This window comes from Rana temporaria, chromosome 2 (assembly GCF_905171775.1).
Source record: "Rana temporaria chromosome 2, aRanTem1.1, whole genome shotgun sequence".
NCBI classification, from domain to species: Eukaryota; Metazoa; Chordata; class Amphibia; order Anura; family Ranidae; genus Rana; species Rana temporaria.
The window spans coordinates 216,659,214-216,679,743 of record NC_053490.1 but is presented as its reverse complement, the minus strand read 5'-3'; the positions used below and the strand labels follow the sequence as shown (position 1 = coordinate 216,679,743).

General features: G+C 43.9%; 1 protein-coding gene across 1 annotated transcript in view; it reads left to right on the top strand.

Moving 5' to 3' along the window:
* The window catches only part of IL18R1 (interleukin 18 receptor 1), a 58,466-nt gene that overhangs the window by 23,692 nt on the left and 14,244 nt on the right, over positions 1–20,530 (top strand). The window contains exons 6-7 of the mRNA XM_040336411.1: positions 1,528–1,681; positions 13,296–13,435. Coding sequence (XP_040192345.1) covers positions 1,528–1,681; positions 13,296–13,435 — 294 coding nt within the window. The remainder of the gene's footprint in view (positions 1–1,527; positions 1,682–13,295; positions 13,436–20,530) is intronic.

The following is a 20,530-nucleotide window of genomic DNA, read 5'->3' as shown; positions in this document are numbered from 1 at the left end:
AAAATAAGAAATCATTTTCTTTCCTGTGATATAAAACAATTCAAAAGGAATTTATATGGAAAAGTGCATTCAGAAATACTTGGAAATTAGCAAAATTTCAAGCAAAGGTCTAAATGGAACCTAGTTTAACTGCCTGGATATGCAAGCTCTGTGGGCCTGATCCACAAAAGGGATACGCCGGCGTATCTACTGATACGCCGTCGTATCCTTGTTTCTATCTATGGAACTGATCCACAGAATCAGTTTCTCATAGATAGGCAGAAGATCCGACATGTGTAAGGGACTTAGGCCCCATACACACGATAGAATCCATCCGCAGATAAATCCCAGCAAATGGGTTTCTGCGGATAGATCCTATGGTGTGTACACGCCAGCGGATCTGTTTCCGCTGAGAAATCTCCTCTGGGATGGATTCCAGCAGATCGGATATTTGCTGACATGCACAACAAATCCATCTGCTGGAATCCATTCGAAAGGATGGATCCGCTCGTCTGTACAGACTTACCGGATCCATCCGTCCAAAGGGATTCCCCGCACGCGTCGTAATGATTTGACGCATGCGTGGAATTCCTTATATGACAGCGTCGCGCCGTCGCCGCGTCATAATCGCGGCAACGGCGCGACACGTCATCGCCAGAGGATTTCCGCGCGGATTTCAATGCGATGGTGTGTACACTCCATCGCATAGAAATCTGCGGAAATCTTTGAGAGGATTTATCCGTGGAAACGGTCCGCTGGACCGTATTCGCGGATAAATTCTCTCGTGTGTATGGGGCCTGACACTGTCGGATCTTAGGATGCAGTACCGCAGCCGCCGCTGGGGGCATTTTGCGTCGAAATCCAGCGTCGGGTATGCAAATTAGCACTTACGGAGATCCACAAAACTTTTACGCTTCGTTTTTTCTCCGTAAGTATTAGTTTGCCGTCGCAAAATTAGGGCTGCTTTTACAAGGTGTAAACTGTTTACACCTTGTAAAAGCATACCCTTCTATCCGGCGTCGCTGTCATTTTTTTTTCCCGCCGCAACTCTTTTTTTTTTTTTACGCCCGTCGCGATTCTCAAAACCCGGCGCAACGTAAATCCGCGCAAAGCACGTCGGGAAAATGACGTCGGGAGCATGCGCAGTACGTCAGGCGCGGGAGCGCGCCTAATTTAAATGGGACTCACCCCATTAGATTAGGAACGCCTTGCGCCGGACGGATTTAAGTTACACCGCTCAAAATTTCTAGGTAAGTGCTTTGTGGATCGGGCACTTAGGTAGAGATTTTGCGGCGGTGTAACTTAAACGGGAAAAATTAAGTTACGGCGGCTCTTTGTGGATCAGGCCCTGTATTCCTAGTTTTACCAACTGCACCTCTACTGGCAGCACACTGGGGTTTAGGCTAACATACATAAAGGATAGCTAAACAGATCTGTCTATAAGTTTGGAGAATGCAAAATTCACAACCCATTTATTTTATTCTGTCCTGACTTCATTCTCCTGGTAGAAGGGTACAATGTTTTAACTCTATTGTATTTAATCCCTAGGACAAAATGTGTCTGTAAAGTGTGAGGCTTCGGTAGGCATAACACCAATGTTTCAGTTCTCCTGGGTTCACAACAAGTCTAGGGTCGATAATTTGGATGATTTGGTTGATGATTGCAAATCTCACATAACAAAACCGTGCATGACAGAGCGCAGGTAAGTTATTTTTACTTTCGAGGGTATAAAACATAATAGCAAGTTACATGTAGGATAAACAGATTTCCTTTTTTTTTTAAATACTATAAAACAATTGGGTTTTTATTACTGTTAGTATTGTTGCAGTGTTCATCCTAAATTATTTTTTAAATAACTTTTTGTATTCACAATTTTTTACACTATTTTACATGTTTTTGTATATGCCCATATAGCACTTTTTGTGCTATTGTAAAAAAAAATAGATTTGTAGATTGGCCAACTAGGGGGGGGGGTTCTCAGTGGCTCTGTGCAACAAATCTGTCTTATGGTTGAGATTAAATATTGGCCAGACAGGAAGTGCATTGTTTTCAGTGAGTTGGCCAACTCATAGACCTGTGGAATTTGAGAATTTATATACAACTAGTAGCACTGTGAAATTAGAATTTTAAAGCAGAAAGTCTCCATATTTATTGAGCAAATATTGTTTTGCTTGTGTATTCATATATTCAGTACTTACAATGTATGCACAGAAACATTGATCGATATTGGTATTATTTACATCAAGATGATCTACCGTATGTTACATGTTTATTAAAAAAAATTATATACTATATAGAAGGAAATATTATTTAGTCAAATAAAGATTATGGTAGTTTGACCCTAATGCCGCGTACACACGGTCGTTTTTTGTGATGAAAAAAAAACGTAATTTTTTAGCATGAAAAAAAGACGTTTTTCAAACTTCGTTTTAAAAAACGATGTTGCCCACTGTGACGGTATCGGTATGATATCCCCGTCAACGTTCCCTTCTTCCCATAACGAAAATCACCCCAATATTCCACGAGGAGGGATATCCCTGGAATCGCCCAGAAAGCCACACATGAGACAAGCTTACTCCTAGAACAAGACACTTTAATGACACAAAAACTCAGCTTATATGTGGTTACAACCTGTTAGGAACGCCCCCCCTCACACAGTGGGGTTTCCCATACAGATTATAGGAGACAAGTCGGAGCCGACCATGCAGACACGTTTCTTTAGATAAAGACATCAGTGGAGTTAATTAATACACTGAAGCAATCAGAATAATTAACATACTACTTCTCTAATCATTTAGCCTGATGATACAATACACATCTTTTAAGGGTAAACACAGATCTTCTTCACACAACACAATAGATCAATTAACATTTAGAATAGTGAGGGGACATTAGCACGTCAATAACCTGTCAGAGGAATGAATCACACATGAAATTCCTTTCTACCTCTACCCATATGGCTAGCAGGGAGCAGTAAACTGAGACATATAGGCCAATGTATCACAATGGCCCCCCTTTTTCTCCCTGCTCCGGCAAACCCGGTTGGACCTTCCCTGGTCCAGTAGGGTTGACGGGTTCAGAGCTTTTAGTCTGAGGTTAACTCCGTTTGGCATGACTGACCTCCCTTGACAACTGCTTCAGACTCAGGTATGTCACCGGGTCGTCAGATCACACACCGGTCAGTCCCCAAGTCTTTGTGCGATCTGCAAAGTCACCAGAAGTCAGTGTGAAGACAGCGAATGGGTCTGTGCGCCGCCGTCTAGGTGTCCCGCTATGGGAGGGGGCAGGTTATGGCTCTGAAGTGACAATCACAGGAGATTCATAAAAAGAAAAAGTTATATTTGTTGAAATGCTGTAGCACTGGTGCTCAGAGTCCGGGGGGGGGGGGGAATCAGAGCCCCATAAGATCAGCCACCCCCTGCTCCCTCCGCAGCCGCCGGTTCTCCTCTTGGAGCTTCTCCAGCTCCATCTCCAGTTCATGGAGCCTGGGGGGGTCAGCCTGCTGTGACCTCAGGTGGTTGTTCTCCTCCTCCATGCGGCTTATGCATTCCTCCAGCTCTATGTACTCACGGATCAGCTCCTGCTTGCTCATGTCCTGCAGGCTCTCCACATGGTCCTTCATCATCAGGAACTGGGTGGTGGTGTAAGGGGCCACCGGTGGGCCCTTGGTGAACATCTCGGCCCGCATCTGGGATGCCCGCTGCGACTCCCTCTCCTCCAGTCGCTTCTTCTCCTCCCAGGTCAGCTTGTTATACGGCTTCCAGGACCTCTTCTTCTTGGGGGGTAGCTGGCGGTGCCTCTTTCTGCCCAGCTCCCTCCAGGGCCCCTCCGTCTCATGGCTGTCGCCCATGACCAGCTGACAATGGTGTTCCCTGTTGTCCGCAATACCAGATTGTACCGTGAGGACTTCGTAAACGGTGTCCGATGGTTCTTCCGGACCCAGCTCCTGGAGATCCCAAGCCGAGTCTACACAATGGGCTGCTGCTGGTGGGCGGTACCCAGGTTGAGACCAATTTGACCTGGTGTTGTCACTCATGGGGCAATTCTGCTTGAAGTGACCCAGCTGTTTGCACCGGACGCAGCGTTGTTCGTTGTCCTCCTGGCGTGGATAGCGAGGGCTAGATGTCATCGGTCTGTTAGGAGGTTGGTATCTAGCGGCTGGTGGGTGTGAGGGCGCCGTTGGTCGTGGAGGTTGTACCCGTGGTGTGACCTGGTTTGTCTTGCGAGTATCCGCATATTCATCCGCCAACTTCGCGGCCTCTGGTAGAGTCATGGGCCTGCGATCTCTCACCCAATTTTTGACGTCCGTCTGGATGTGATTGTAAAATTGCTCCAGGAGCATTAGTTGCAAAATGTCCTCTGCGGTGGTGGCCTGGCTGCTGTTAACCCAGTTAGAGGCCGACAGGGACAGCTGGCATGCCCATTCCGCGTAAGAGTCTTTCGTGGTTTTGCGTGAGTCCCTGAACTTCTGTCGGTGGGACTCTGGGGTTACTGCATAACGAGCTAGGAGCACTTCTTTAACCCGGGCGTAGCTATGGATATCCTGATCTGGCATGGTCCGGAAAGCATCAGAAGCTTTGCCTGACAGTTTGCCTGACAATATTGCAACCCAGTCTCCTCTAGCTATTCGGTGCAGGTTACATTGTCGCTCAAAGTCTGCCAGGTAGTTATCAATCTCACAGTCCTTTTCATCAAAAGCTTTAAAAGCGCTAAACGGAATCTTCCTTGCGTCTGCTGTGCTGTACTCACTGTTCGGAGAAGGTGCGGCTGCTTGTTGGACTGCTGCCAGTTTTAACTGTAGCTCTGTGTCTCTTATTTGTTTATCCTTCTGTAGTTCTGCGTCTCTTATTTGTTTATCCTTCTGTAGCTCTGCGTCTCTTATTTCTTTAGCCTTCTGTAGCTCTGCGTCTCTTATTTCTTTAGCCTTCTGTAGCTCTGCGTCTCTTATTTCTTTAGCCTTCTGTAGTTCTGCGTCTCTTATTTGTTTATCCTTCTGTAGCTCTGCGTTTACTAACATGTCCATCACTTTCAGCACCACATCCGGCGTTGGGTTCGGGCCGAACCACGCTAGCTTCTCTCTCATTAGCTTGTTGGTTGGTGACTCCTCCTGAATCACTGGTGTCTCCATCTCTTGTACCGCTGGCGTTGCTGCAATCACGTTCTCCTGGTCTAGCTCCATTAATTCTGCTATGATGACCCGCTTGGTTTTGTTGCTAGCAATCCTTCCACGAACTTCCAGTAGTTCTTCCAGTGTCTGCTTGGAATCCGGGTGTGAAGGGGAATAGAAGGGAAAATCCCACTGCTACCAACCAATTGTGACGGTATCGGTATGATATCCCCGTCAACGTTCCCTTCTTCCCATAACGAAAATCACCCCAATATTCCACGAGGAGGGATATCCCTGGAATCGCCCAGAAAGCCACACATGAGACAAGCTTACTCCTAGAAAAAGACACTTTAATGACACAAAAACTCAGCTTATATGTGGTTACAACCTGTTAGGAACGCCCCCCCTCACACAGTGGGGTTTCCCATACAGATTATAGGAGACAAGTCGGAGCCGACCATGCAGACACGTTTCTTTAGATAAAGACATCAGTGGAGTTAATTAATACACTGAAGCAATCAGAATGATTAACATACTACTTCTCTAATCATTTAGCCTGATGATACAATACACATCTTTTAAGGGTAAACACAGATCTTCTTCACACAACACAATAGATCAATTAACATTTAGAATAGTGAGGGGACATTAGCACGTCAATAACCTGTCAGAGGAATGAATCACACATGAAATTCCTTTCTACCTCTACCCATATGGCTAGCAGGGAGCAGTAAACTGAGACATATAGGCCAATGTATCACAATGGCCCCCCTTTTGCTCCCTGCTCCGGCAAACCCGGTTGGACCTTCCCTGGTCCAGTAGGGTTGACGGGTTCAGAGCTTTTAGTCTGAGGTTAACTCCGTTTGGCATGACTGACCTCCCTTGACAACTGCTTCAGACTCAGGTATGTCACAGGGTCGTCAGATCACACACCGGTCAGTCCCCAAGTCTTTGTGCGATCTGCAAAGTCACCAGAAGTCAGTGTGAAGACAGCGAATGGGTCTGTGCGCCGCCGTCTAGGTGTCCCGCTATGGGAGGGGGCAGGTTATGGCTCTGAAGTGACAATCACAGGAGATTCATAAAAAGAAAAAGTTATATTTGTTGAAATGCTGTAGCACTGGTGCTCAGAGTCCGGGGGGGGGGGGGAATCAGAGCCCCATAAGATCAGCCACCCCCTGCTCCCTCCGCAGCCGCCGGTTCTCCTCTTGGAGCTTCTCCAGCTCCATCTCCAGTTCATGGAGCCTGGGGGGGTCAGCCTGCTGTGACCTCAGGTGGTTGTTCTCCTCCTCCATGCGGCTTATGCATTCCTCCAGCTCTATGTACTCACGGATCAGCTCCTGCTTGCTCATGTCCTGCAGGCTCTCCACATGGTCCTTCATCATCAGGAACTGGGTGGTGGTGTAAGGGGCCACCGGTGGGCCCTTGGTGAACATCTCGGCCCGCATCTGGGATGCCCGCTGCGACTCCCTCTCCTCCAGTCGCTTCTTCTCCTCCCAGGTCAGCTTGTTATACGGCTTCCAGGACCTCTTCTTCTTGGGGGGTAGCTGGCGGTGCCTCTTTCTGCCCAGCTCCCTCCAGGGCCCCTCCGTCTCATGGCTGTTGCCCATGACCAGCTGACAATGGTGTTCCCTGTTGTCCACAATACCAGATTGTACCGTGAGGACTTCGTAAACGGTGTCCGATGGTTCTTCCGGACCCAGCTCCTGGAGATCCCAAGCCGAGTCTACACAATGGGCTGCTGCTGGTGGGCGGTACCCAGGTTGAGACCAATTTGACCTGGTGTTGTCACTCATGGGGCAATTCTGCTTGAAGTGACCCAGCTGTTTGCACCGGACGCAGCGTTGTTCGTTGTCCTCCTGGCGTGGATAGCGAGGGCTAGATGTCATCGGTCTGTTAGGAGGTTGGTATCTAGCGGCTGGTGGGTGTGAGGGCGCCGTTGATCGTGGAGGTTGTACCCGTGGTGTGACCTGGTTTGTCTTGCGAGTATCCGCATATTCATCCGCCAACTTCGCGGCCTCTGGTAGAGTCATGGGCCTGCGATCTCTCACCCAATCTTTGACGTCCGTCTGGATGTGATTGTAAAATTGATCCAGGAGCATTAGTTGCAAAATGTCCTCTGCGGTGGTGGCCTGGCTGCTGTTAACCCAGTTAGAGGCCGACAGGGACAGCTGGCATGCCCATTCCGCGTAAGAGTCTTTCGTGGTTTTGCGTGAGTCCCTGAACTTCTGTCGGTGGGACTCTGGGGTTACTGCATAACGAGCTAGGAGCACTTCTTTAACCCGGGCGTAGCTATGGATATCCTGATCTGGCACGGTCCGGAAAGCATCAGAAGCTTTGCCTGACAGTTTGCCTGACAATATTGCAACCCAGTCTCCTCTAGCTATTCGGTGCAGGTTACATTGTCGCTCAAAGTCTGCCAGGTAGTTATCAATCTCACAGTCCTTTTCATCAAAAGCTTTAAAAGCGCTAAACGGAATCTTCCTTGCGTCTGCTGTGCTGTACTCACTGTTCGGAGAAGGTGCGGCTGCTTGTTGGACTGCTGCCAGTTTTAACTGTAGCTCTGCGTCTCTTATTTGTTTATCCTTCTGTAGTTCTGCGTCTCTTATTTGTTTATCCTTCTGTAGCTCTGCGTCTCTTATTTCTTTAGCCTTCTGTAGCTCTGCGTCTCTTATTTCTTTAGCCTTCTGTAGCTCTGCGTCTCTTATTTCTTTAGCCTTCTGTAGTTCAGCGTCTCTTATTTGTTTATCCTTCTGTAGCTCTGCGTTTACTAACATGTCCATCACTTTCAGCACCACATCCGGCGTTGGGTTCGGGCCAAACCACGCTAGCTTCTCTCTCATTAGCTTGTTGGTTGGTGACTCCTCCTGAATCACTGGTGTCTCCATCTCTTGTACCGCTGGCGTTGCTGCAATCACGTTCTCCTGGTCTAGCTCCATTAATTCTGCTATGATGACCCGCTTGGTTTTGTTGCTAGCAATCCTTCCACGAACTTCCAGTAGTTCTTCCAGTGTCTGCTTGGAATCCGGGTGTGAAGGGGAATAGAAGGGAAAATCCCACTGCTACCAACCAATTGTGACGGTATCGGTATGATATCCCCGTCAACGTTCCCTTCTTCCCATAACGAAAATCACCCCAATATTCCACGAGGAGGGATATCCCTGGAGTCGCCCAGAAAGCCACACATGAGACAAGCTTACTCCTAGAACAAGACACTTTAATGACACAAAAACTCAGCTTATATGTGGTTACAACCTGTTAGGAACGCCCCCCCTCACACAGTGGGGTTTCCCATACAGATTACAGGAGACAAGTCGGAGCCGACCATGCAGACACGTTTCTTTAGATAAAGACATCAGTGGAGTTAATTAATACACTGAAGCAATCAGAATAATTAACATACTACTTCTCTAATCATTTAGCCTGATGATACAATACACATCTTTTAAGGGTAAACACAGATCTTATTCACAACACAATAGATCAATTAACATTTAGAATAGTGAGGGGACATTAGCACGTCAATAACCTGTCAGAGGAATGAATCACACATGAAATTCCTTTCTACCTCTACCCATATGGCTAGCAGGGAGCAGTAAACTGAGACATATAGGCCAATGTATCACACCCACACACCATCGTTTTTTCAAAATGCTTTAGCAAAGCGCGGATACGTTCAGCACGTTCAGCACGTACGGCGGCACTCTTTCCCATTCAAGCTCGCGTCATAACTTGCTTCTGAGCATGCGCGGGTTTAAAAACATTGTTTTAAACGACATAAAAAATTGAAGCATGCTGGAATTTTTTTTTTGTTGTTTTTCAGAAGACACAAAACAACATTTTCCCCACACACGGTCATTTTAAATGACGTTTTTAAAAATATCGTTTTTTTTTTCATCACAAAAAACGACCGTGTGTACGCGGCATCAGGCCCCACGTACATGGGATGCTGCTAAACGTACGTTCAGAGGCAGTTGGACGCTTTTTTCAACTGCCCCTGAACTCATTCAATGTTATCCTATGTGACCATATATGCAGTCTCGTTTATTGCCGTTTTTAAGCAGTTGCGTTTAACAGCGTTTCTAAATAAACGTTTTTTGGGCATTTTTTTTAAACATTTCTAAATGCGGCAAAATGCTGATAGACGCGGCATGTAAATGTGGCAAAACAGACGTTTTAAAGGTGGGTTACTATCTGTCAAGTTAAATAGTTCAGGAGCAGTTGTAAAAACGTCAAATGTACATGAGGCCTTAAGCCTCGTACACACGACCGAGAAACTCGACGGGCGAAACACATCGTTTTCCTCATCGAGTTCCTTGTTAGGCTGTCGAGGATCTCGGCGAGCCAAATTTCTCCATTCCCGTCGAGGAAAAAGAAGACATGCTCTATTTTTGTCTCGACGAGATCCTCAACAGTTTCCTAGTCGAAAAGTGTACACACGACCGGTTTCCTCGGCAAAAAAAAAAAAACCAGCAAGTTTCTTGCTGGTTTTTGCCGAGAAACTTGGTCGTGTGTACGAGGCTTTAGGAGGAGATTTACTACAACTGGTGCACTCAGAATCTGGTTCAGCTGTGCTTGGTAGTCAATCAGCTTCTAACTTCAGCTTAGGTAATTAGGTTTTGACAATAACACCTAGAAGCTGATTGGTTTCCATGCAGAGCTGCATCAGATATTGCACATTAAAGCGTTTACTATGCTTCCGTTTGTGAATGAACAGGAAGCTCTGTTCAGAGCTATTCCTGTCCATTCATTCTGTGCAGCTGAGTCTGCAGAGATGGAGGTAGAGGACTGTAGTCTTAATTTATTTTCTCTGTCTCAAAGGTGAAACATCAGAGGTCTGTTTAGACCCCTGATATCTCACCAAAGTCCCCTCAACGGGGGTCCTAAAAATTGTTATTAAAAATAAATAAATAAAAAGGAAAAAAAATGACAGAAAAAACTTGGGCCTGTTGTTCCACCACCATAGGGGGAGCCCCGGCTGGAGGTCAGGGGGCCCTTTATGTTTTCTTGCACCGGGGCCCTGAAGTTTCTAGTTACGCCTCTGCAGATAAAGCTTGTCCTTCATGTAAATAATGTATACACAAGAGAGGTAAAGTAAGTGTCTGGAAGAACATGTGAAGGTTACAAGTGCCTGGCTTGCATAATATTATTGCCAGAGGCAGCTCTAGGCTTTGTGAGGCCTTAAGTAAAACCATGCCCCTAATGAGTAAAAAAAATACAAAGAAAATAAAAATTGCTGCAGAAAGTTGCACGGATCTATCACACAGTGATTGAGCAGAGGCAAATTAGTAGGCGTTGAGGCCCCTGTGAGTGCAAAGCCTTAGGCGACCACCTAAATTGCCTAATTAAAGAGCCGCCTCTGATTATTGCTATTAGTATTTAGGATTTATGTAGTGCCAACTGCTTGTGAAAGCTTACAATCCAAAATAATGCAAACATTAGTGCCTGGAATACTATACAAAGGTCCTAGAAATGTTAAGGATCTGATGCATATATGGGGACACAGTAACTGCCTTAGGGTCCCTGTATCAGAGAACAGTGGGGGCACATACATAGAAGGCATAGAGGACAAAGACATACTTTGTGAGGTATACCCTGGGGGCAAAGAAATATCTGTGGTTAAATGTATTAAGGGGCAGGGTGTCTGATGGTACCAGGGGGTGCATGATGACTGATGAGAAAAAAAAGTGTCAGGAGATTTATAATATGAAAAGCAAAGTATCTAGGTAAACCCCAGTTGAAAATACCAAAAGGCTAGAACCTCTGTCAGGTTAGTATCATTGTTTGTTGCCTCTTGTGCCTGGTCACAACAGACACCTAGATTTCTTATACTGCTGTCACAAGATGTCACAGGGACAGGAAGTGAGATGACATTTACCAGGGTAACAGGCTGCTGTGACAGTGTTAAAAAAGCATTTGAACTATCGCAACTAAGGTGCATTTTATTAGGGCAAGCTAATGCAGCAGTGCTGGGGTAGAGGTGCGCTGGCATCCTCGCTTGTAGCAGTTTTTCTTTATCCCTGTGCCCTGGTTTCCAAAAACACACACTGCTTTTCCATGTGGATAGGGGCCCTTAGATCTCATAATATCCCTTGAACTTGATAGAGCACATATTTCTTTCTCATACTATTCAAAACAAACAATTAATATTAATAAATGGACACTCACCTGTCCTGGAGTCCAGCGATATCTGCACCTGCAGGTGATGTTTCCAATAGCTGTCGGGTGCTCCGCCGCCATTGTGGGTAAGGGAACCCGGCAGTGTAGTCTTTTCGAGTTCACGCCGGGAACCCTACTGCCGCTCCTCTCTCCTATTGGCCCGGCGGCCTGGGGAGGAGGAGGGAGCCCTGTGGTGACATTACAGCTCCACGACAGGGACTCCCGGAAGTGGGAAAGGATACCTGTAAAAGACAGGTATCCTATCCCCCCTCCCCCCGAAAGGTGCCAATAGTGGTACCGGAGGGGGGGATACGATGAGCGGAAGTTCCACTTTTAAGTAAATATCCCCAGTCCAATTCCCTAGTCCTCTAAAGCAGTGGTCCCCAAGTACCCCCAACAGGCCATGTTTTCAGGTTTTCCTTCACTTTGCACAACTGTCTGTTTTTGCTTTTGCATGCTAATCTCATTTTTAAAATGAAGAGTTTACTAAAGTAATGAAAATTGTCGTACAACAGAATAACATTTTGAAAGTGATGTAATGGGTTGTAGTTCATTTGTATTGTATTTTCAAACGACAACTGCACTAATTAAATTCAAATTGTACGATTAGGTATCATACAAGGAAAATGTTCATGCTTGTCCCATCGGATAATATCGAAAGAAATGTGACTGTCTCTCGAAAGCTCTGTATCAGATTTTCGTATGATCGATTCGGAAAGCGTTTTTTTTGCGTACAATTTTCTGATTGTGTGTGTATGGGCTATTAGGCTGAAACTCCCATTCAGGTGTTTACTTAACCACCTGACCTCCGGAAGGTTTATCCCACTTCATGACCAGACCATTTTTTGCTGTACGGCACTATGTTACTTTAACTGACAATTGTGCTGGGCATAAATGACATAAGGACATACATGAAATGTATGTCCTTTTTTCCCACAAATAGAGCTTTCTTTTGATGGTATTTGATCCCCACTGCATTTTTTATCTTTTGCGCTATAAGCAAAAAAAGACCAACAATTAAAAAATTTTTTTTTTTTATTTTCTGCTATAAAACACAACCACTAAAAAAATAAGATTTCTTTATAAATTCTGACCAATATGTACTCTGCTACTTGTTTTTGAAAAAAAAAATCCCAATAAGTGTATACTAATTGGTTTGTGTGAACATTATAATGTCTACAAACTATGGGATATATTTATGGATTTTTTTTTTTTAACATTTTAATACTAGTAATGGCAGCAATCTGCAACTTATAGTGGGACTGCGATATTGCGGCAGACTATCAGACACTAACTGACACTTTGCGGTAACCCGTGACACGAATACAGTGTTCAGTGCTAAAAATATGCACTGTCACTGTACTAATGACACTGACTGGGAATGGCTTAAACATCTAGGTCTCTCAAAGGGTTAACTGTGTGCCTAGCCAGTGTTTTTGTATACACAGCGTGCTGCTTTCACTAAGGGAAAATATTGATTATATTCCCTGCTTTGCAGAGACACAGGATCACCCACCCCTCGTCAGAACTGAGATCACCCTTGTTTACATAGGCATATCTCAGTTCTCTTTGTTTTACTAACGATTGGGGGGTGCTGGAGGACATTGAGTCCCTGGGACCCGCAGATCAGCTTCTGCTGTAAATTATCACAGCAGAAGCGCCCTGCCGGCGGCGCCTGCCCCCTGCAGGTGAAAGTGCAGAATCACGTATATATATATACATTATCCTGCGCACATCTGTCGCCCTGTAGCAGTGAAAGTGCTATAGGGCAGTCAGCAAGTGGTTAATTTCTTTAAAGGCAGCAGCCAAAATTTTGCTCAGTAAGGTCCAGTAACATGTATCGACCAACTATTGTAACCAACTATTTTGGGGGCTTAAAGAAGGGGCGGGAAGTGTTTTCATAATTTTGTAATATAACCATCTATAAACGTTCCTCAATTGTTTCTTAGAAATTGCAAAAATTACAGACATTTTTCAGTATACTTGTAAATCAAATCAATTGCATATCTTGCCTATCCCTGAGAATTAAACATGCTGCCTTTAATGTTTTAAGCCACAAGAATAAAGAAGGAATTGAAATTACTGAACTAATCATACCAAGTATAAATGAGGATGATATTAAGTACCCATATTTATGCAGTTTAAGTAATTCACAAGACTCGGACACAAAGACATACATTTTCAAACTGAAAGGTAAGAAACTTAAAGGTAAGATAATAGAATATTGTTACATCAAAATCTGCAGCGGGACCTGTGTGCTATCTATAGGGGCTCTTGGAATAATCTTTAACATTTTTAGAAAAAAATTTGAACCAACATACTTAACCTCCCTGGCGGTATGATTATTTCAGATTTTAGGTGCTGAAAGCGGTACCATTATTTTGCATGGAAATTTGGCGTTTTATTTTGTAGGCCTGCAATTGTTAGGAATAACTCACTTAAATCTGTCCAAACAAGAGTCTAGTAGACATCCCGGGTATAATAAAATTTGAAACACAAAATCATAAATTATAATATAATAAATAAATATAAATAATTATAACAAATAATATAATAATAATAAAAATTATTACTTTTAATTTTCTGATGACAAATTTCCCCACAAATCACTATCGCTCTATTCTGCAAGGTATTCTAATTTATTATTGCTGTTTTTTAGCTGGTCTAAAACCACTTTTGACATAAAGGGACACTTTTTGGGTGCTATGGACAATCTCCAGTTTTCAGGCAGAAAGAACAGTTTTTATTATATAAAAGTGCATGTAGGACACTGGGCAGACCACTAGGGACAAAGGGGGAGTGTATTTTTTACATACAGTACTGTAATCTATAAGATTACAGTATACTGTATGTATTGTGTTTATTTACCTTTTTAAATTTGGCGCCAATCTCCGCCCCCGTGCGTCGTAACGTCGCAGGGAACGGAGCTCGGCGGCACTCGGCACTGTGAATCGAGCGAGGTCACAGCTCGATCACACAACAGGGAGGCATCGCAGGATCCAGGGACAAGGTAAGTAAACCCTGCCTTTGGACACTGCGAGGCGATCCCGAGTCTGGCTCGGGGTTACCGCTTTTGGTCCTGAAATTCCACCCCGAGCCAGACTTGGGAATACCGCCAGGGGGGTTAACTGTTGTTTTATCTGACAATTAAAATGTAGATTTAGAAGTGCATCTTCCTTTCCTCTGAAGCTCGATCCATGTTCAGATCGTTCTGTCAGGGGCTGCTGACAGGTTGCGAGGAAGCACTGTGACGCCTTCTCACCACCTGTTTTAGCCCCATTTTTGCATCATGTTTTTGGCATTTCCCCATTTGCTTGATTGTGTAGTATTTGGCAGCCGTAAAGCTAAAATTTGGGTAATCTTTGCTTCGGGCTCAAAGCAAAGCAACGCGAACGGGGCATGTAAACGCAAATCAGCGGTGCATTTTTGCTACCTCCCATCCACATGTCTAAATGAAGCCTGATGCCGCGTACACATGATCGGAGTATCCGATGGTCTAAAATCAGATGGATTTTTTCATCGGAATTCCATTCAAGCTGTCTTGCATACACAATGTCAGACTAAATTCAGTCCGTCCAAAACGCGGTGACATAAAACACAACGACGAGCCAAGAAAAATTAAGTTCAATGCTTCTGAGCATGTGTCGACTTGATTCTGAGCATGCATGTATTTTTCTACGATGGAATTCCACACAGACAATCGGAATTTCCCATCTGATTTTTTTCATCGGCATAAGACCTGTACTCATTCTGTCAAAAATGGGAGTCAAAAGAGTCCAGATGTCAAGTAGTGGCATTAAAAAATAATGGCTTAGTGCATGGAACACATCTCCTGTTTCAATATGTTTATTAAAGGTATTTACAATTTCCATATAACAAAAAAGTACAAGTAAAGATGTACAAACGACTTATATGGATAAAAGCAGTAGAAAATACACAATATCAGGGTTAAAAATCTGTTAACAGACAATCGAAATGTTTCTCCAACAGTCGATAACATACAAGATAGTAGTCTTTGTGTACCATACAAATCTTTTCAAATGTGTCTCCATTAAGGAGACTCGTTTACACATCTAACTAACTAAGTGTCTTTAATTACATTCTATATCAATTCAATCTAAGGTCAAGGCACTTTAAATATCATCCAATAAATAACTTGAAAGACATATGGGTATCATCACTGCAAAAATGGACAACAAAGAATACATTCTTAAGGGCCCACAATTATCTCCAACATATCACATATAACCAAAATATATTAAATATGAATAAAAAAAATCAATAAAAATAAGAGTATGAATGCATTAGAGAAGAAAGAAAATAACTAAAAAAGAAAAAGGAGAGAAAAAAAAGGGGGGGAGGGAGAGGGGGGGGGGATATCTCCGCGACACCCAATATAAGTTCTAATAATTTAGTCTGGAAGAGACCTAGGATCATCAGATAGATAACTGACCCATGGATTCCAGATAGCTTTGAATAAATCCAGTTTATCATGTAGAATACCAGTCATATGTTCATTGAGCATAATCCAGGAGAGCTTATTTTTAAGTTGTCCGAATGGCAATATGGCCGATTTCCACGATTTAGCTATAATAATTTTGGCTGAGACAAAAATAAATTTTATGAGGCATTTTTGGGGTTTAGAAGTATTTTTCAGTTCATATGCCAGCAGCGCCTGTTTTGGTGATTTAACTAAATTTATTTGAGTAAGGGTATATATAAAATTATAAACTCTAATCCAATAGCGCCTCACTCTGGGGCATTCCTATCATATGTGATACATCATTCCCTCTTTTCCACATCCATGGAAGCAAAGAGGAGCATTAGGTATAAAGGATGCCAGTCTAGAGGGAACCATGTACCATCTCAAAAGTATTTTGTAGTTTGCCTCGACCATAGCAGTATTCATAAGTGAACGCGATGCTCCCCGTGCCATTTTATGCCATTCTACAAGCTCAATATTCTCCTGGATGTCCTCTTCCCATTTTCCCATATAACTCAATTTAACAGAAGAATCAGTCAAAATAGAAAAAATATTTGAAATATGACCATGGATTTTGTTGAATTTCCGACAAAAATATTCCATTTTAGACATTGACGTTAAATTAGATTCACATGGTATATCAGCCAAAAAACATTTTATTTGATCGTAGTTAAATTAAAATTATATTAAGGAACACATCTCCTGTGAGAAATCATGTTCACTAAGCATATATATATATATATGTGTGTGCACAATTATTAGGCAAGTAAGTATTTTGACCAAATCATAATTTTTATGCATATTGTCCAACTCTAAGCTGTGTAAACTTGAATGCTTATTGGATTTAAGTATACCAGGTGATGTGTATTTGTGGAATGAGGGAGGGTGTGGCCTAAGGAGATCAACTACCGTATTTATCTGCGTATAACGCACATTTTTTTCCTCTGAAAACAGAGGGTAAACAGTGCCTGCGCGTTATACGCGGATATCATGTTCTACCAGCAGGGGGCGGGGATCGGGACCTGGCCCTGGAACAGCGCTCTCTGCATAGTCTAAAGTTGAAAAAAAAAGTCACTTGCCAGCCCCTTGTATACCGCTCTTCCTCTGTCAGCGTCATTGTAAAACGAAGCTGGTAAATGTCTCTATAGCTCCGTTTTTTTTCAGGCTGCTCTCCTCCTCCTCCTCTGAGTGTAGCTTTGATTGGAGGAGAGCAGTCACATGCCCATCAGAGGAGAGAAGTCATGTGACCAGATCAGACCAGAAACATGGCCATGAATAAGCACTAACCAAGTGTGAAACGCGTCGGCTGTATACGATTCTTGCTGTGTATTTGCGGTGTTTGCTTATGTTTCTTCAATAAAGACAACTCAAGAGTTCTTTGGTGTGCGGCCATCCATCCGTTTTCTGCCATTTTTATTGCCTAGTGCATTGCCAGCACCCATATTTACCTGGACTTATCCACGATTGCACTCGGAACCTCCCTGGAGCGGTGAAACCCATTTCGCTTTGTTCTTTGGAGCTGTATACTGGATGGGGGGATGTATAATGTATGGGGGGGCTGTGTACTAGATGGGGGGATGTATAATGTATGGGGGGGCTGTGTACTGGATGGGGGATGTATAATGGAGGGGGGCTGTATATTGGATGGGGGGATGTATAGTCTATGGGGGGGCTGTGTACTGGATGGGGGGATGTATAATGGATGGGGGGGATGTGTACTGGATGGGTGAGGCTTTTACTGTAAAGAGTGCTGAGAATTTTTTTTTCCTTAAACTTCCCTCTTAAAATTGGGGTGCGTGTTATACGCCGGCGAAACTTGTTGAGGAAAAAAATGATACAAATTAACTGCCAAAGATTTGAGAAGAATCAAATGTGAAGCTACCAGGAACCCATTATACTTCAGTGCTGTCGTACTCCAGAACCGCAACCTACCTGGAGTGCCTAGAAGTACAAGGTGTTCAGTGCTCAGACATGGCCAAGGTAAGATAGGCTGAAACTCGACCACCACTGAATAAGGCACATAAGTTTAAATGTCAAGACTGGGCCAAGAAATATCTGAAGACAGTTTTTTCAAAGGTTTTATGGACTGATGAGATGAGAGTGACTCTTGATGGACCAGATGGATGGGCCTGTGGCTGGATCAGTAACAGGCACAGAGCTCCACTTCAAATCAGACTGCAGCAAAGTGGAGGTGGGGTACTGGTATGGGCTAGCTGGACCTTTTTGGGTTGAAGATGGACTCAAAATCAACTCCTAAATCTACCTACAGTTTTTAGAAGACACTTTCTTCAAGCAGTGGTACAGGAAAAAGTCTGCATCTTTCAAGAAGACCATAGTATTTATGCAGGACAATGCTCTATGGCATGCATCTAGGTACTCCACTGCGTGGCTAGCCAGTAAAGGCCTTAAAGATGAAAAAATAATGGCCTCCTTCATAATTTGACCTAAACCCTATTGAGAACTTTCTAAAATGGGTGATTTTTTTGCGCTATAAACAAAAAAGGCTGACAATTTTAAAGGCTGACAATTTTGAAAACAATATTTTTTACTTTACAGCTATAATACTATTCAAATGTGTGTGTGTGTATATATATATATATATATATATATATATATATATATATATATATATATATATATATATAAACAAATGTTTTCATCAGTTTAGGCCAATTTGAATTCTTTTACATATTTTTGGTAACAAAAAAAAAACAAAAAAACAATAAGCATATATTGACTGGTTGCGCAAAAGTTATAGCGTCTACAAAATAGGGGATAGATTTATGGCATTTTAAATATTATCATTTTTTTTTTACTAGTAATGGCAGCAATCAGCAATTTTTTGCAGGACTGTGACATTGCGGCGGACAGATCGGACACCTAACTGACATTTTTGACACTTTTATGGGAACCAATGACATTAATACAGTGATCAGTGCTAAAAAATAAGCACTGACATTGTACTAATCACACTGGCAGGGAAGGGGTTAACATCAGGGGCGATCAAAGGGTTAAATGTGTTCCCTGTTTGTGATTACTAACTGTATGGGGGACTGCTTAGCAGGAAGACAGATCTCAGTTTCGTCCCCTGACAAAACGAGATCTGCCTTGTTTACTTTGGCAGATCTCTGTTCTGTCTCTGCGGGGAACAATAGCAGGCGGACATTGAGTCTGCCGGACCCACTGATTGGCTCCCCCACTGGCTTCCTTGCGCCTACAAATGCTAGTGCAGGAATCGCTGTACCAGTACGCAGCTGAGCCATCTTGCCACAGTACATATGCGGAGGGTGGTTGGCAAACAGTTAATAATTTAATTAATCTTCAAAAATACAACTTGCCTAATAATTGCGCACACAGTATATATACATATATATATATATATATATATATATATATATATATATATACATATATATATATATATATATATATATATATATATATATATATATATATATATATATATATATATATATATATATATATATATATTGTGACAGTATGCGAGGTGCGATACATGATCATAGGTACATTTCACCTCGCATACGTTCCATTATGAGGGACTGAACCGGAATCCGGTCCGGGTTTTACAGCCTCTGGGCCTGGCTAGGGTTCCGGTCCGGATGTTTGGGTCCACTGGAGTCCACAATCAGCTGGACTTTAAATGACCAGGAAGAGAGCACAACAGGGCTCTGGCTTGAAACTCAGGAAGGGACCTGAGTGAGGGGAGCGCTGGACTGAAAAGGTTTGCTTTACTGCATGTTTTGTGGGTGTCAGGGACTAGCCCCACACTGTATAGAGAGGAGATCCTGTTTGTTTAGTTTAGCGCCGGACGGCAAGGATTTAATTTACTGTTTTGTTTATTTTAATCTGCAAACCGTTTATAAATAAAATCTGGTATCCGCTAGACTTAAAAGAAAGTGCCTGCTTACAGACTATGATTTCAGAAAAGGTGATCCCCACGAGCTAATCCCTCACACGTGGTGGATTCAGCGGGCACTTTTCTGAAAATGGAAGAAATGTTAAAGGCCCTGCTACAGGCCAATGCAGCCCAGCGGGAAACCAACCGCCAAGTCGCAGAGGCCGCTGCAGCACAACGAGAGGCCGCTGCAGCACAACAGGCTGCCCAGCAGGAGATAAACCGCCAAGTCGCAGAGGCCGCTGCAGCACAACACCGCCAAGTCGCAGAGGCCGTTGCAGCACAACACCGCCAAGTCGCAGAGGCCGTTGCAGCACAACACGCTGCCCAGCAGGAGATGAACCGACAGTTCGCCGAAGCTCTGGTGGAACTGAAAAAGGGGTCCGCACCTCCGGTGTTAGCGGAACCAAAGATTGTACGTGCTTCCTACCACCTGCAAAAGATGACACCGGCGGATGATGTTGAGGCGTACATGGCGACTTTCGAGAGAGTCGCTGACCGCGAAGGATGGCCAAAAGAGCAGTGGGCGGGACTATTGGCCCCATTCCTAACAGGAGAACCCCAAAAGGCCTATTTTGACCTAGAACCAGATAAGGCCCAGGACTATGAGACTCTAAAGACAGAAATACTCGCACGCTTGGGTGTCACCATGGCAGTCCGGGCCCAGCGCGTGCATCAGTGGTCCTATTCCAGCAACAAGCCACCCCGGTCACAAATGTTTGACCTGGTCCACCTCACCAGGAAGTGGTTGCAGCCAGAGACTCTGACCAGCCCTCAGATTGTGGAGCGTGTGGTAATGGACCGGTACCTGCGTGCGCTCCCTGCTACCCTGAGAAAGTGGGTCGGACAGGGGGACCCCAACACTGCAGCCCAAATGGTGGACCTA